This window comes from Anabrus simplex, chromosome 1 (genome assembly GCF_040414725.1).
Source record: "Anabrus simplex isolate iqAnaSimp1 chromosome 1, ASM4041472v1, whole genome shotgun sequence".
Classification (NCBI taxonomy): Eukaryota; Metazoa; Arthropoda; class Insecta; order Orthoptera; family Tettigoniidae; genus Anabrus; species Anabrus simplex.
In genome coordinates this window covers 402,463,793-402,481,786 of record NC_090265.1, presented here as the reverse complement: position 1 = coordinate 402,481,786, position 17,994 = coordinate 402,463,793, and the positions used below count along the sequence as shown (strand labels likewise).

Below are 17,994 nucleotides of genomic sequence, written 5' to 3'. Positions count from 1 at the left end.
ATCAATGCAAATTTTCACTTAAGCCCTTATAACTGCATACGTTGTGGACATTATATACATACATACATAATCATTATAGACTCTTATGCCTTTCAGCGTTCAGTCTGCAAGCCTCTGAGAATTTACTAAACGTCGCCACAATCCTCGATTTGCAACTAGTGTTGTGGCCTCATTTAGTTCTATATCTCTTATCTTTAAATCGTTAGAAACCGAGTCTAACCATCGTCGTCTTGGTCTACCTCTACTTCTCTTACCCTCCATAGCAGAGTCCATTATTCTCCTAGGTAACCTATCCTCCTCCATTCGCCTCACATGGCCCCACCACCGAAGCTGGTTTATGCGTACAGCTTCATCCATCGAGTTCATTCCTAAGTTAGCCTTTATCTCCTCATTCCGAGTACCCTCCTGCCATTGTTCCCACCTGTTTGTACCAGCAATCATTCTTGCTACTTTCATGTCTGTCACTTCTAACTTATGAATAAGGTATCCTGAGTCCACCCAGCTTTCGCTCCCGTAAAGCAAAGTTGGTCTGAAAACAGACCGATGTAAAGATAGTTTCGTCTGGGAGCTGACTTCCTTCTTACAGAATACTGCTGATCGCAACTGCGAGCTCACTGCATTAGCTTTACTACACCTTGATTCAATCTCGCTTACTATATTACCATCCTGGGAAAAAACACAACCTAAATACTTGAAATTATCGACCTGTTCTAGCTTTGTATCACCAATCTGACATTCAATTCTCTTGAATTTCTTACCTACTGACATCGATTTAGTCTTCGGGAGGCTAATATTCATACCATACTCATTGCACCTATTTTCAAGTTCCAAGATATTAGACTGCAGGCTTTCGGCACAGTCTGCCATTAAGACCAAGTCGTCAGCATAGGCTAAACTGCTTACTACATTTCCACCTAACTGAATCCCTCCCTGCCATTTTATACCTTTCAGCAGATGATCCATGTAAACTACGAACAGCAAAGGTGAAAAATTACAGCCTTGTCTAACTCCTGTAAGTACCCTGAACCAAGAACTCATGCTACCATCAATTCTCACTGAAGCCCAATTGTCAACATAAATGCCTTTGATTGATTTTAATCTACCTTTAATTCCATAGTCCCCCATTTTTCCAAAAAATATCAAAAATAGCCTGAGGGTATTGAACCAAGGAACATATTACAGAAAGAATTGTGTAAACAAGTTAATTAGGCTAGGATTTCAATAACAAAGGATACGAGTAAAGAAGCAAGCGATTTTAGGCTTTTTTCCGGAACTGCATTTCGGCCGGAAGTAATTTTCGATTTTTTAGTTTGATAAAGCTATCTAGGACTCACAATTTTAAAACTTTTTACCCCTACTTTGTCTGTTAATGAATGATTCCAACATTAAAAGAAACTGAAGTGTACGCGTCAGTTTTTTGTTGTTGAGTTTTTTTATGTCATTGGCTATTTTCATCACTGACACATTGCAACTCGTAAAAGGTTAAGTATAACGTGCAGGTTGCTTATACTAATACGACAATTGCGTTATTTTCTAAGCCATTGTTATTTTTCCCTACTATTTATTGACATTTTCGTATTTGCCCTGGGATTTGCATGAGCATAAACATTTCTAAATAAAAAGGTTTCTTGAATAGCCGTATTTTTCCGGTAGCCTATGCCTATCTATTAGAGGTGGTTACGAGCACACGGCCGACGATTGCGCGTTTTAATGTCGGAGTTGCCAAATAGCTTTGAAGCGAAGCAAGCACTGTCATTGTCGCTAACCACTACACCACAAGGCAGTCAGTTAGTATGTAAGTCAGTGTCAACGTAATTTTAAGATCATCAATACCCTTGAGCTTTAAAAAATACACTGACTGACAGAGCAAATGCAACACCAAGAAGGAGTGGTCAGAACTTTATGCCAATTGCAGGGTAGGCTGACGTCACTGAGGTATGCTCATGATGTGAAATGCGCCGCTGTGCTGCGCACGTAGCGAACGATAAATGGGACACGGCGTTGGCGAATGGCCCACTTCGTACCGTGATTTCTCAGCCGACAGTCATTGTAGAACGTGTTGTCGTGTGCCACAGGACACGTGTATAGCTAAGAATGCCAGGCCGCCGTCAACGGAGGCATTTCCAGCAGACAGACGACTTTACGAGGGGTATGGTGATCGGGCTGAGAAGGGCAGGTTGGTCGCTTCGTCAAATCGCAGCCGATACCCATAGGGATGTGTCCACGGTGCAGCGCCTGTGGCGAAGATGGTTGGCGCAGGGACATGTGGCACGTGCGAGGGGTCCAGGCGCAGCCCGAGTGACGTCAGCACGCGAGGATCGGCGCATCCGCCGCCAAGCGGTGGCAGCCCCGCACGCCACGTCAACCGCCATTCTTCAGCATGTGCAAGACACCCTGGCTGTTCCAATATCGACCAGAACAATTTCCCGTCGATTGGTTGAAGGAGGCGTCCGCTCAGAAGACTACCATTGACTCCACAGCATAGACGTGCACGCCTGGCATGGTGTCGGGCTAAAGCGACTTGGCGGAACGTCGTGTTCTCCGATGAGTCACGCTTCTGTTCTGTCAGTGATAGTCACCGCAGACGAGTGTGGCGTCGGCGTGGAGAAAGGTCAAATCCGGCAGTAACTGTGGAGCGCCCTACCGCTAGACAACGCGGCATCATGGTTTGGGGCGCTATTGCGTATGATTCCACGTCACCTCTAGTGCGTATTCAAGGCACGTTAAATGCCCATCGCTACGTGCAGCATGTGCTGCGGCCGGTGGCACTCCCGTACCTTCAGGGGCTGCCCAATGCTCTGTTTCAGCAGGATAATGCCCGCTCACACACTGCTCGCATCTCCCAACAGGCTCTACGAGGTGTACAGATGCTTCCGTGGCCAGCGTACTCTCCGGATCTCTCACCAATCGAACACGTGTGGGATCTCATTGGACGCCGTTTGCAAACTCTGCCCCAGCCTCGTACGGACGACCAACTGTGGCAAATGGTTGACAGAGAATGGAGAACCATCCCTCAGGACACCATCCGCACTCTTATTGACTCTGTACCTCGACGTGTTTCTGCGTGCATCGCCGCTCGCGGTGGTCCTACATCCTACTGAGTCGATGCCGTGCGCATTGTGTAACCTGCATATCGGTTTGAAATAAACATCAATTATTCGTCCGTGCCGTCTCTGTTTTTCCCCAACTTTCATCCCTTTCGAACCACTCCTTCTTGGTGTTGCATTTGCTCTGTCAGTCAGTGTATATGTTGTAAGTCCTTTTAATCCATAATTATATTTTTCTAAACGCCGCCCCTCTCATGACATAATATTTAAGAGGGCTACTCACAACGCCTCCTAACTCGTGGTATCTCCCTGCTCGTCCTTCCTTTGCGACAGCACTACGGTGTTTTTTGCTTCCGAGGAGTGACAGCTTATCCCTAGCGTGCTGACTTCTTATCGAAGTGACCACGGATCCCAACGCATGCAAGATTACAACACTGGGAAGGTAACTGTGGCCTTAATTAAGGTATATGGTGTGAGAATGGGAAACCATGGAAAACCATTTTTAGGTGTGCCAATGGTCAGGCTCGAGTCCACCATCTGCTAAAAGCTGGTGCAGATGAGGTTTTCGAAATGGGCATTCACATATCTTTGGTCCCGTGACTTACGATCACAAGATTTAGAACCACGTAAAATTGCAAGCTCGCTTGCTTTTATTGTTTATTTCGATTATGATTATATTACTTCTTATCCTCTACAGCTTAACACGCTACATGGTTATATGCCTCAAGGTTTAGTAGATATTAAAATTCAAATATCATGGCTGTAAATGCAGAAGTTTTAAGATTGCTGTCAAAAACTGTTTAAACATTTTGATATAATCCGAAACATTTTCGTAGGTTAAATTCAAATATTGCTTTATAGATTTACATTTTGAAACTGGCCAAAAGTGGCAATTCCGCTTAGAAGTACTGAACAAGATCAAAGTAGGTCTACTGTGTATCGCCTTAATAAGGTGTTAATTCATTTAATGATGAGGTGTGATTTGATTCTTGAAATTATACTCCTGTCTTAAACGGTTCGACATTCGCCTTTACCGCTGGTCCTGAGTCGAACCTGGTGACTTGTGCTAGATAAAGCAGAGGTCGGTCAGGCTTTCATGGGCGTGATGAGCCTCCCCAGCCAGGACTTCCTCATCTGACCCTGTACTTCACTAAATTAGTGGTAGAGTGTCTGCTACTGGATCCTAAGACAGCAGGTTCAAAACCGGCGGAGGTAGTCGATTTCTGAAGGCTACAAAAGAAAATCCTTGGATCTCAATGCCGTACGATGTCGGCATGTTAAATCTCTCTCTACCTGACAAAATTCACTAAAAACTCAGTGGGACCTAGTGTTTACAGTGCATTATGTCTTCTGGTATAGGCTAGAGCAATTTTGTTACTTTGATTGATCTGTCTCTGTCTTATCCTTGGCTTTGGCAACATGAAAGTGACTGAGGTATGAGCGATGCTAGTAATGCCATTCCTTGTGCAGCCAGTCCCTGCTATGAATGGTGTGCAACTGTTGCTCATAGGGTCGGTTGGTGTATGCATTTCAGTGGGCTTGGCAGACTGATATGTAATAGCAACTTCTGGCTTGGTGAGGAAAGCAACGGGAAACTACCTCACTCCTCATTTCCCTGGTACTCCTCTTCAGTGATGCCTAGGGCATCTATTACAGCTGATGGCAAAGCTGTTGAGGATCCAACCAGCCTTCCGGCTGATGACTAAACATACACATTGCGATCTACCGGAGTAAAACGGAACGTCGAAATTGACATGCAGGCAATCTAGATGGCATCACATAAATATTCTGGCAGCTGGTGGTTGAGGTCATGCGATTATTATTTTCATTGTTATTCTACTTGAAATTTGCCACTAGAACTACTACATCCATTTGCAAGTAAACGATATTGAAGCACTTTCAAATGACTTCAAAATGTACGGTTAATTATATATTGGGATTGCCCCGGAACCCCCTTCTGCTACCAAATTTTCACACCCAGCAGGGCTGACGGTCGAAGATCCCCCCTTCCCACCTCCTCCACGACCATCACCAAGAAATGGATTCTCTGTATTGTACCGGTTACGACCTGTACATGAGTATTTTTTGAGTACAAATAACATTTAATTATCACGCGTGATGTTCTGAGCACGCCTGGTTTGTTTACCGTCAGCGGGGCAGGCAAACGAGTGAAGGACAGCTGTGAGCTGTGACGTAGCCACAGGGGCTATTTAGACCACCCGCCGGTCACACACGTGTTCCCAGCCTGGACTCGTATATTCTAGACTCCACGTCACATCTTCTGGATTGTTCGACGGGGAAAATTTTGTAACTCCAGTAATAATTATGCTAGCGGCTTGAGCGATATGTCATCTTGTTTGGAATCACCTGAACGTCGCAATGCTCAAGTTTCAAGTAAATCCATCGAGGGATTCGGGAGATATTCAGTCAAGTCGTATTGTGACGTAGACGTCCCGGATCGAATAAAAGGAGGGCCCACTGTAGCCTGTTCACTCGGTTACAGCTGAGTAGTCAGCGTAGACACTCTCGCTGCTACTTTCGTCGTGTAGTGACAGTCCCGACGAGGAACTCTGTAATTTTCTAAGTATTCATAAAGTGAACTTGTATTTTTTCCGAGTGTGGGAGAGCGAATTCTTCCAAGTATTCTCAAGTGGACTTGCAATATTTCGAGTGTTAAAGAACATTTTCTAAGTCTTCATAATTGAACTTACCATATTTACGGGTGTTCAAGACTGGAATTTTTCCAATTATTCATGAATTGGACTCGTATTATTTACGTGTGTTAAATTCATAATTGGACTTGTATTATTTACGTGTGTTAAAGAACGAATTCTTCATAAATTGAACCTGCAATATTTGCAAGTGTTACGAGACTCATTCCTCTAATAAACAGTGATTTATAAACTTTGCTAGTGATGATCTCTGAATGTGCTCAAAGTTCTCGTAAGCATAAATTTGTGATTTTGCCGGTACTGGTTCAAAGACTTATAAACTTTGTCGGTGATGAAGTCTAACTTCATTCAACGTCTTTAAAACGTAAATTTAGGATCTCACCAGTGCTGATTCAAAAACTCTATAAATTTCGCCAGTGATAGACTGTAAATTTATTCATGTGGATGGACTTGTGTTTTTCGTACATGTTCACTCAAAGACTTGTACATTCTCCAGTGTTGATTCAAAACTTTATAAATTTCATCAGTGATGAACTTTAAATCTATTCAGATTTTCATGTGGATGGACTTATGTTTTTCGTCCGTGTTCATTCAAAGACTTGTACCTTCGCCAGTGGTGAACTTTAAATTTGGTCATAGTTTCATGAGAAGGGACTTGTGTTTTTTTGCCAGTATTTATTCAGAGACAAAGACTTTTGCTAGTGGTGAACTCTGAAATTATTTTCCTCGTATACAGAGACATATCATTTTTACGAGTGTTAAATTTTGAAAGTTTTGATGAATAATAACCAGTGACTTCGCTAATAGGTTACTCACCCAAGGTTTTTATGAAATCAGATTTATCAGTACTGCGAGTGACCTTGGAGACATCAACCCTCTCAGTCACATTGGTCTGAGGTAGTAAATGATTATCTGCAACATCACCAGAATCATCGGGGTTCAACCTGGGCCTCGAAAGTTCGAGGCATCTCTACCTTCTTCCAACCCAGACAGTCCAGCTGCTTCTGTACGGAGTCCCTGGAATCTTCTGGAGCGTGTTCCAACCTGCCCGGCTTGGTGAACTGGAGAATCCGAGCCATATTATATGACTATGTGGAAGACAACTTATATCTACCTGGAGGTCTTATATGAATAAACTCATGTTCAGTCAAAGTCAAAGTTTTCTTGTAGATAGGACCCTACCTCCTGTACCGAGCCCTAGATACTAGTCACCCAGTTTTTGCCCTGAGAACTATATACTTGCTTACTTTAAAATATAATCTGAGAGTCGGGCTCTTTTACCGGTACAGTATACTTCCCTGTGCCTTATCTTTCGACTATCATTCTCTCTCATCTCTATTTTCTTTTTCGTCATTGCTTCATCCTCAACCATTCTTCCCCACTTTTCTTCTTCTTCTTCTTCTTCTTCTTCTTCTTCTTCTTCTTCTTATTATTATATAATTATTATAATTATAATTATTATTATATGCAATCTACTTACACATATACAAAATTGCATCACCTCGGAACAAATAGTTCCTTATTGTTTAAAAATAAATGAAAGAGAGACATACAGAGGTACCATATCACCCTTATTTATTACCCTACAAGAGGCCAATGAGAGCCTCTACAACAATACAGTTTTGCTGATCTGTTGAGAAAACCTGATGAGCTCTATAGAGAAAATGAAGTTATGGATGGTATAAGTGATCACTTAGCTGTTTATGTTGTACTTAAAAATAAATTAGATAGAAAAGAGGTTGTAAAACTATTCCATATGGTTGATAAGACAGGCATGGGGGAAAATGAAAAATAATATTCCAAACACCCTATGTGATGGGTTTAAAGTAATTGTTGAGGAGTGTGAAAATACATAGGCCTACTTTTAAAGATGGTAAGGAATGGGTAAGATCCGCCTTATTATAACAGACAAAGAGATTATTGAGTTGCAGGTTAGAAATAAATTCGGTTAGGAATGGTTGTAGAAGTACAGGGAGATTGAAGGAACTTACTAAGAAATTGAATTTAGAAAGTGGAAGGATACGTATAGATACTTTAAGGCAGAAACAGGTTCCAGGAAAGACATTCTAGGGTTCATTAAATGAACAAGGGGAGTGTAGTACCATACCTAAAGTATTTATTTAATTACTGTTTGCACAAAGGAGCTATACTAAATGAATGGAGAGCTGCTATAGTAGCCTCAGTGTATAAGGGAAAGTGTGATAAACATAAAGCGAATAATTACACGCCAGTCAGCTTGACATGCATTACCTGTAAGTTCTGGGAAAGCATTCTTTCTAATTATATTGGGCACGTTTGTGAAATTACTAACTGGTTTGATAGAAGGAAGTTCGGGTTTTGAAAATGCCATTCCAGTAATTCTCAACATGTGGGATTCCAGCAAGATGTAGCAGATATTGCAGATTCAGGAGGTCAAATGGACTGTACCGTTACTGACTTATCCATGAGTAGATCATGAGAGACTCCTGACGAAAATGAGGGCAATTGGACTAGATAACAGAGTGGTTGAATATATAAGGCTAACTTTATTACATATACATTTTACCAAGCTCGAGAGAATAATGCTGTATTTTAGTGATACATTCATACAATAAAACGAAATGTAAGTTTAACTGTGGGCACAAGGAATCAAACATGGAAAGAGGTGGGCGGAGAAAAGGTACATGAAGCCACCGCATATATAGACAGATGGCAGAATAATCTAGATGTTTTGTGTCCACCGTTTGGATTGGACAACCTCAAGTCACTATTAACGTCTATGTTTGGTGAATCATTTTACCCTCTGGCTTGTGATAAGCGGATAGAACAGAGGTAGACTTGACAACTTCAGAAAACTAAATATCAACAACAGAATACAGATAGGTTTACCAATATCAAAGTATAAACATTCTTCATGACAAGTAATGGGCTTTGATCCCAAGACTGCGCTAATAGGCAGATGGCAGAACCATCCAACCATCGGAGGAAAACCCTTTTTTTTTTTGCTACGGGCTTTACGTCTCACCGACACAGATAGGTCTTATGTCGACGATGGGATAGGAAAGGCCTAGGAGTTGGAAGGAAGCCCGGTGTGAAAATGGGGAACCGCGGAAAACCATCTTCAGGGCTGCTGACAGTGGGATTCGAACCCACGATCTCCCGGATGCAAGCTCACAGCCGCGCGCCTTTACGCGCACAGCCAACTCGCCCGGTGAAACCCTTTCAGAATGTTACAAAAGTTCTTTGTTCTTATCAGAGATGGACCCAGTAGAAAACGGCACACCAAAGAAATAGACGGAGATGTACACCCGGTACAGCCACAATACGTCCGGATCCATGGCTAAATGGTTAGCGTGCTGGCCTTTGGTAACAGGGGTCCCGGGTTCGATTTCGGCAGGGTCTGGAATTTTAACCATCATTGGTTAATTTCGCTGGCATGGGGACTAGGTGTGTGTGTCATGTTCATCATCATTTCAACCTCATCATGACACGCAGGTCGCCTACGGGAGTCAAATCAAAAGACCTGCACCTAGTGAGCCTAACTTGTCCTCGGACACTCCAGGCACTAAAAGCCATACACCATTTCAGTCACAATACGTTACTTACAAGAACAACATTCATCAGACAAGATTCCTATTCACTGATACACGAGGTGTAGGACAAAATGTCCCCCAACTCTTAGAAAATAATAAAAAGTTTTGAAATGGCTATTAATGTATTATGAATGTTCTTTCTTTGCAATTTAGGAGCCACCCATGGAGACGACTTCCTTCATATCATTGTGTCCAAATTCGTAGATCCCAAGGTGCCTCCTGATTCTCCAGATGCAACTACTCGGGCCCGCCTGTTGAAGCTGTACAGTGATTTCGCCAAGACAGGGTAAGTACAACATTTCACATGTTACATGAAGAAGGAATCAGTAAAGTAAAGCGTAATTTACACGATGCTAATGACTGGTACGCCAGTTGGACAGTAGCTGGATATGCACCTAGCGTTCGGAGACTTGAAAGAGAGTCTGGTTGTCCATCGCCTCGTAAATGATGCCAGCGACAGCAAAGACAGTCACTGATGGATTCAGTTGAACCTTGCAAAAATGTCCAAGGAGATAAGAAAAAGATGGAGGATATGGGCGGACTGCTTGCGTAAAAAGTCTGAGGAAACTTCTGCAAGTAGGGTTATATTATCGAGATAATTGGGAGTTTAAAGCCCAATATAAGGAATTATTGCGTCTAACAACGCCAATTCTCAGACGTTCTGATACAGCAGTGCAGGATGCACTGTCAATAAGAGTGAAGTTAGGGATTAAAGTAGCTTTCCTAGCTTCAGGAAACAATTTTCGAATGTTATGACCATTATTTTTATGTCTCAAAATCCTCCATATCAAATGTAATTCCTGCTGTGTGTGATGTTAATTACGACGTCCTGAAGGATTTAATGGAAGTATAGGGGTGCCACTGGCATGGATTTAGTGATCAGTGGTAACGGAACGTCAGTTGGCAATTGGAGGAAAGTTAGCATTGTTGCACGGTAGCATGAGGTCGCTTTTCCAAGAACTCAGTATTATCTTAGTGATAAAGTAGTTAATAATTTAAATTTAATTAATATAATATATGTGCGTGGTCCCTTTATGTCTATAAACGTTGTGTTTAGTGTTTATTTGTAGTAATTAGAGATTAGAGATATTTATTTAGATTTTGCATTAAGTAGTTCTGTAGGCGCTCGGTAGATTACGTGTTGTGGGTTAGGTTTTACTCTGTTTCCATTATGGGTTGTGAGAAAGAAGAAATAATATTACATTTTTTATTTAAATATTGATATTCTCGGTGATAGAATACTTACAACGACAGGATATTATAAGGAATTGTAACTTTCGTAGCGTTTACATTCGTACAGACAATAGACACAGTATCTCCAAGAGCAATTCGCCGGTTCCACCTATCACGAGGGTAATAATTTCTTCACATAACCCAACACAATAAATTACCATTGTAAATTTTATTTAAAGAAATAAATTTAACCGAATATACAGTATTTCACTGGCGAAATAGTTAGCAGTCTTTGTACTTCGTTTATTGCAGCTCTTCGTATTCAAAAATTGCATTGTTAGCCAAGCTCGAGAATAAAAGGTATAGTGTAGCCTCGAAAACAAATTACTCCTGGCTGGCGGTGGCGGCGGCGTCGCTCGTTACTGGCGTCTCTGTGTATTCCCTGTCCTCTAGGGCGCACATGGATGTCTGCATCGTGAACGAGGCGCTAGCAGGTCGGGCCTGGGTAGCAGCCTCTGAACGCCCGGGGGCGTCCGTGTCCATGCCGCATTCCGCTGTCTGGGTCGCTCTTCTGGTCTCAGCCCGAGTGGTGGGCCGTCCCTGGGTGGCCCTGGCAGGTGGTGAACGATCCTGGTTGGCGGTCTTGTCGGTCTGCGTGTACTTGGTGAAGTGCAGCGGTTCGACCTGAGTGGTGCCGTCGCGACGCTCAGGAGCATCGCAGTCCTGCTTGGTCCTCGGCTCCGGTGGAGCCAAGAAGCATGGGTCTGGTGGGTCTGTGCTCACCTGCTTGTGTTTCAGGCTCCTGGCTGCCGATGTCGGTAGGGTAGCTTCTCCTTCCTGGCAGTCGGGTGACCTGAAAGTAAGCAGAATAGCTCCTCTCATAGCGGCCGATCAGGCCTGGGTCCATGGGGCGAATGGTTATCGCACAGTTTACGATGTTCTCGATGGCGTCTGTTGGGAGGTACTTCCCTGCAGCCCTCTCTAGCCTGGTGAGGAGTTCAATGATGAGGTAGGCCTCCCTGTAGCCGTTGTGTCCCGGTCGATAGTACACAATCAGTGCAGGGAGGGCCGGGTTCAGCGAGACGGTCCTGTGGTTGACCCATTTAACAATCTCCGCCAATGTTTCCCTGTAGTCCTCTGGTAGGTCGTCTCGCAGTTCCGCCATTCCTGTTGTTTCCTGAAATAAATGCCTGAAAGGGCGAAGGCACTGAAAAGTGCTTCCTGACAATCTTGGCAATCCGTAGTGAAAAGTACACACGGTAGACAATGCTCTCTTGGAAGATGTACAAATAATTACCGTTGCCGGACAGGTACTTGGAAAGTACAGACAGCCTGGCGAGGAGAGTGAGTCAGCGGGAAGCACGTATTCCTCTCGCTGTGACTGCCAAGCTTGTCTTCCGCAATGCTTCGCAGCTTGTTTTCTTTTTTCGGGAGGGTGGTAGGCGATTGCCGCTCCCCCCCCCCCCCCGCGTGACAATCGTCACTATTCTTCATTGCCTCCGACATTCTATTAGTTCAAAGAAGATAAGATAGCAGAGAGGAGTGAGAGTGTGATACTACAGGAGTAGTCCCCATGCTAAGCATGTTACCAGGCCAGATGTGGTGATGGGTATCAATAGCGGTGTAATCGTGTAATAAGGGTCAGGAAAAAAAACTTATAGGCGGAAATAAAAAGATGCCTACATGTAAAACCTGACATTTTGTAGATAGCACATGCAAGGATGTGGGCTGGAAGTTTCCAGGTTATGTTAGTGAGGAGTGTGTATCATGCACAAGTCATGTCCATTTTCCTGCAATATTTCTTTGTTATGGGGGATCAGCCTTCTTGGCACTGCGGGATTCCATGCGCGGGTCCAGTGGCGTCTGGGCTTTGGGACTACAGGAAAAGACCCATTGTCCAGCTGCCAGTGTTCCCTGGTGCCAAGCCTCTATTTACGGAGAAGGGATAAGCCAAGCCTGCAATGTAGCTGGGGCTAACGTCTTCTTTTATTCATCCCTTGGGTGTGTTCCGGTATTGCGGTGTTGGTCACCCATGTCACTTCTATTCTAGAGATAAACATACAAGAACATACATGCTGGATAATATATTGATTATTGTATACTAAGTTTGAGTGCGGGCTCTGGGTTCCGCTCTCTTGTCGCTATAGCCAATCTTGTGTGATTGTTGTCCGTGTGCTTCTTGAGGTGTGGGTCGCCTGACTACCCCTCGAGTTGCTGAAACATAAGCATAAAACATAGAACATAGGATATAGCAGGCATATATACAGGTTTTGTTGTTGCTTCGCAGCTCATCCTGCACGCCAATTTATACTGTAAGTTGGTGTGACGTCACTATCCAGCGCTACACTTTACCGCATTGACTGCAGACGACGAAGGCGCGTGGCGCGCTGCTCAATAAAGGGCACCACAACATAATTTACACTTGCCCCCACGATCTTTCAGCATCTAAGAGCAGTTTTAATTTCTATTAGCTTTTAGGATTAAAACGAAAGTACAGTAGGTACTTTCAAGTAAGGATTTAGTTTTAACTATATTTCTTTTGCTACAAACTGTAATTAGGAGACGTCTAAACGCTGTTTATAATTATTGTAGGGTAGTTATGTTATTAAAAGTTATGATTCTTTCTGTATCATTGCGTAATATTTGTCTAGTAGGGTCAAAATTTCTCTTCTGTTAGCGCGTAGGTAGAATAAGAATAACAAACCGACTATAAAGCCGGCCGCAAAATGAGACGCAGGTCCGTGATGTGACGCAGGGGGACTTACGTCGAATTCTTCACGGCAGAGTGAGTCACGGCGACAATCGTCGCAAGTTGGATCGCAGTTTCAGTACACAGTTTGTGACCTATCTATGTCGGGGAGACGTAAAGCAACTTGCAAAAAAGAAAAAATAATACTCATAATTACTTCCTTCTCTCATATCCTCTCGTCATGACTTTGTCACATTATTTTTTACTTGTTTTTCTCACTAAAATGCACGTTTTGTGTATGGAAATAAGTTGTTTTCAATTTGTATATCTCAGTTTAGCCATTACAGATAATTTGTATTTGTCACATGAGTTTATTTTTGGAATTGCTCATTTCAAAACAATTATTTTTGTATTCATCAATAGATAAAACATTTAACTGCAATAAATTGGAATTATGTTGCTTTATATCGTACATTAATTCTTCCTCAAAACACAGTATATAGTTTATGGTGGTTTAGACAAAAAACACATTTAATATGATATTTCAAAAAGAATTCCTGAGTCAGGAAAATGGTTTATCAACAATATGAACAACCAAAATCACCGTGAGTCTTGCAAGAAACTGCGGAAGAGGGACTGCGGTCCGCAGGGTCACCACGCGTAGCAACTGCGTCACGTCACCCTGCGTCGTAACATGCGCGGGTCCAGTCAGTTCTGTGCTTCGCAGAAACTCACAGTGAGTCACCCTGCGTCACCTCACGGACCTACGTCTCATTTTGCGGCCGGCCTAAGTGTCAAGTATTTAGTTTCAACTCCATTTCTATCATTTCATTAACCTGTTATAATTAGGATAATCCTAAGTGCAGTTGAGAATTGTAGTGTAGTTATTTTATTAGATAGTATCTTGCCTGCTATATGCGTGTGTTATCCTTGCGGACGGTTAATTAAATAATTAATTAATTAATTAATTTCGTGTGGCTATTTCTAGCCGCGTGCAGCCCTTGGAAGGCAGACCCTCCGATAAGGGTGGGCGGCATCTGTCATGTGTAGGTAACTGTGTGTTATTGTGGAGGAGGCTAGTGTTATAGTTGGTGTGTGTGAGTTGCAGGGATGTTGGGGGCAGCACAAACCCCCAGCCCTCAAGCCATTGGAATTAACCAATGAAGGTTAAAATCCCCGACCCGTCCGGAAATCGAACCTGGGACCCTCTGAACCGAAGGCCAGTACGCTGAACATTCAGCCAACGAGTCGGACCTTGTGTACGGTAACTCGTTCGATATTTCAGCATTTAACTAGACGGCAGTTTTCATTTATATTAGAGCATAGTAAGGTAGAATAATAATGATAATAATCTTTGTATAGCTATACTATACTCGTACATTTCTATAGTTGGCCTCTTATTCCTAGTATTTTATAATCAGGATACGTTTAACTAGAATAATTGTAGTGTAGTTATTGCATCATTATTGTGAGATATTTGTGTAGTATACATAATTTCCTTCCTCTGATCTGTATACCTACTTCTATTCATAGAATACGCTATTTTATTTCTGTTGATAGTTCCATATTGCCGCTATTTCACATTTCTTTGAAAAGATAAAATAATGGTTGAGAGAGGCACGTGTAAGGACTGTGGACGTTAGTAGGAACTAAGGAAGATTTGGGAAGAGACAGCGAGTTTGAGGAAGATGAATAGACTTGTAACGGAGGACAGGACTGAAGATAGGTCTCCCTTAATCAATGTACAGGATAGGGTAGATAGACAAGTGTGAGGGAGAATAAGGGGCGAAGTTGTGGAAGACATGTGGACTAATGTTTTAAGGCCATGGGAAATGAGGGTTAAAGGTTTTCCTCAGGAAGTGGGCCCTGGAGAGTTATCGGTGAGGAATCTGTATGAGTCACTGCACGTAGATCAGTAGAGCGAAGATGGAGATCAGAGAAGTGTTACGGAGGAGGGGCAAGGCAAGAGAAAAGGGTCCGGTATGAAAGAGTAAAGGATAGGAAGTGGGAGGTGGAACAGGGTAGCTAGAGGGAAAACAGGGAGAAGAAAGTGGGTTCTCCAGGTGTCAGGGAATTTAAGGGAGACAGGGAAAGGCAGGAATCTATTGAGGATGGTGAGGTTGAGGCTCTAATCATGAGGTGACTCTACTGTCAGTCATATGGGGAAGGTGTGTGGAGGAAAGGGAACTGGAGTAGAGTGTTATTCAGCAATTAGGTTAAGGCAGATGTTGAGGAAGCCTGGTACCAAATAACGTAAGGCAAGCAGGAGTAATAACTAACATAGTTGCGGATGCATGGGACCAGGTTACGGCCGCACGAAAGAAGTTTAAGGAAGCAGAGATTGTTATCAGTACGATACTGTATATGAGGGGGACTGATTGAAGGGTGAAAATGTGGAATGGGTATGTGGGAAACTGGAAGTGAGATTTGTAGATCCTAATGGGTATGTAGGAGATAGGGATCTATGCTCAGATGGCCTTTGCTTGAACCGCAATGGTGCATATAAGTTACGGAATTTGTTTGGAAGAGTTATACATTGGACATTTTATTTATTTCCAGAAGTCTATACAGAGTTTCCTCCAATTAATAGATCCTAAGATATCGAGAAAATAAGTCTACTTAAAATAAGTTCCTGCATGGGCGCATATGACAACTCCACCCATCAGTCACGGATAACCACCAACCAGGGGGCAAGCCTCCTATCTCTCCGGCAGCTGAGACATCACCTCATGCCCTTATCTCAGCAGATTTCCCAACTCATAAAACTGCTATATAAGCTAAGAGCGCCCATTCATGCAGCATAGCCTACTCCCGCAGTTACGTATTACCACCAGCTGTGGGTACACACCTGTCAGTACCTGAGTAATTGTGCATATAGCTTTTACCGGTTACCACTACAATATCCATCCTTCCTTCCATTACTAGGGTTATTCCACTCATTCTTCATCAATCTTATAATTTTATGAGCATTTTCTTTCTGACTTAATACTAACAGCTCACTATTATTCAGAAATTTTCTTCTAATCACTATAGTTTCTTCACATACTTTTAGGAGATGAAATTCTTCTCTCATTTTCCCACACAACACACATCATGCGTTGTCCTTTTCCCTTGTCCATCCCTTGTTTTTGTGAATTCCCATCATTCACCAAATCAGCCCTCTTATTTCTCTTCTGTTTACGTTATTTATCCGTACATTCCTTTCCTTGTTCATCATATTAAACGCCGAGAGGGTCGCCTTACTCCTGCACTCAGACTCCAACAACTGTCTTTGAATATCCTTGATCCTTCGTACGATTTTCTTCCATATTGTTGCCTCTTCCCTTACCATGTCTATCTCCTAATAATTACAAAATCTCAACCTCTCTAAGATACTTTTAACATACCTAACCAATAATCTTCGGACACATTGTCACTCTGGTGTTGGTATGCCCTCTTAAGGAGCAGACCCCCTTCCCTCTTTTGATCCTTAACCAATAACTCATATTTCTCTTTAAAATGTCCACTTGAATATTCTCATCACATATTAGTTTTGCACAACAATTTACTGTACAGTATGGTAATCCCATTACAATCTACTAAACTTACTTACTATTTGGTTCAGCATTCCACTCCCCTCCTCTACTCCCCATATCTCAGCACCAAATAACATTCTGCTCTTTACTAAAGCTTGAAAAAACAATTTCTGGATCTTAAATCTTTATTACTGAAACTGCTGTCAGCCCTTTCCATTTCGCTTATTTCCTGAGTCCATTTCCCATTGCTACCTATATATATTCCTAAGTACTCTAGTTTGTTAGTTATCTCCTGTTTTCTTCCTTTATCATCCATTGCCCATTTGCCGCTCTTTTCCCACCATTCTTACATATCAACACCTTCGTCTTACCAATGTTAATTTTTAATGACCATTTTTCAGAGAATTCTATCAACTCATTTATACTTTTTTCATGCCTCCAGCAGTTAGTGTCATCAGGAGAACATCGTCCCCAAAAATCAAGCCTGGTATTTCTAGGTTTCTTAATACTGGACAAGCCCACATCTCTCCACCATGAGCCTGTAGTATATCATTTATAAATAACAAAAATAGAATCGGTGAAAATTTACACCCCACTTTCAACCCCATATTTGACTCCAGTCCGCATACTACCCTATCATCTACTCTAATACTGCAATATACCCTTTCATACATAGCCTCAATCCCTCTTATAATCTTGCTCGAAACCCCTAACCGGCCCTACTTTTCGAACAATGCCTCCCTGAAGATTGTATCGAAGGCCTTCTCAAAGTCAACTGCGGCAATATAAAATTCACCTCTTTTTCTTTTTAAATATTTATCTCTTATTGTTTTGACAATCATGATATTATGTGTTGTTCTTCTTCCCTTTCTGAATCCACTCTGGAATATCGTGAGGATGTAAACTCTTCTGCCCACTTATCAATCTATTTGCCAAGATTCCTGTGTATACTTTGATGAGGGAATCTAGTAGTGTTATGCCTCTATAATTACTACGATTGCCTCTATCCCCACAATTTTTATAAATTGGACAGATTATACTCTTCCGCCAGTCCTTTGGACATTCTGCAAGCTCAAATAACTTATTACAAACCTTTACTAAAGTTCTCAGTATTTGTTTACTTGTAATTGATTCTTTCCAAAACTCGTTAGATAAACCACTTAACCCCCCCCCCTGCTATCTTAAATTTGGCTTTGTCCATCACCTCTATTACCTCGTATTCTGTTATCTTATCATCTAAGCAAGGTATACTTATCCCCACAGCCCTCACAACCTCCAGACACCTCTTTCCCTCTTAATAATTTCTGGAAATAATCAACTCACTCT

General features: G+C 42.4%; 1 protein-coding gene across 1 annotated transcript in view; it reads left to right on the top strand.

Annotated features, from left to right (window-relative positions):
- LOC136856849 (esterase FE4) overlaps positions 1 to 17,994 on the top strand; it is a 150,203-nt gene that overhangs the window by 117,117 nt on the left and 15,092 nt on the right. Inside the window, exon 10 of the mRNA XM_067135034.2 lies at positions 9,445 to 9,577. Within this exon, the coding sequence (XP_066991135.2) occupies positions 9,445 to 9,577 (133 nt within the window). The remainder of the gene's footprint in view (positions 1 to 9,444; positions 9,578 to 17,994) is intronic.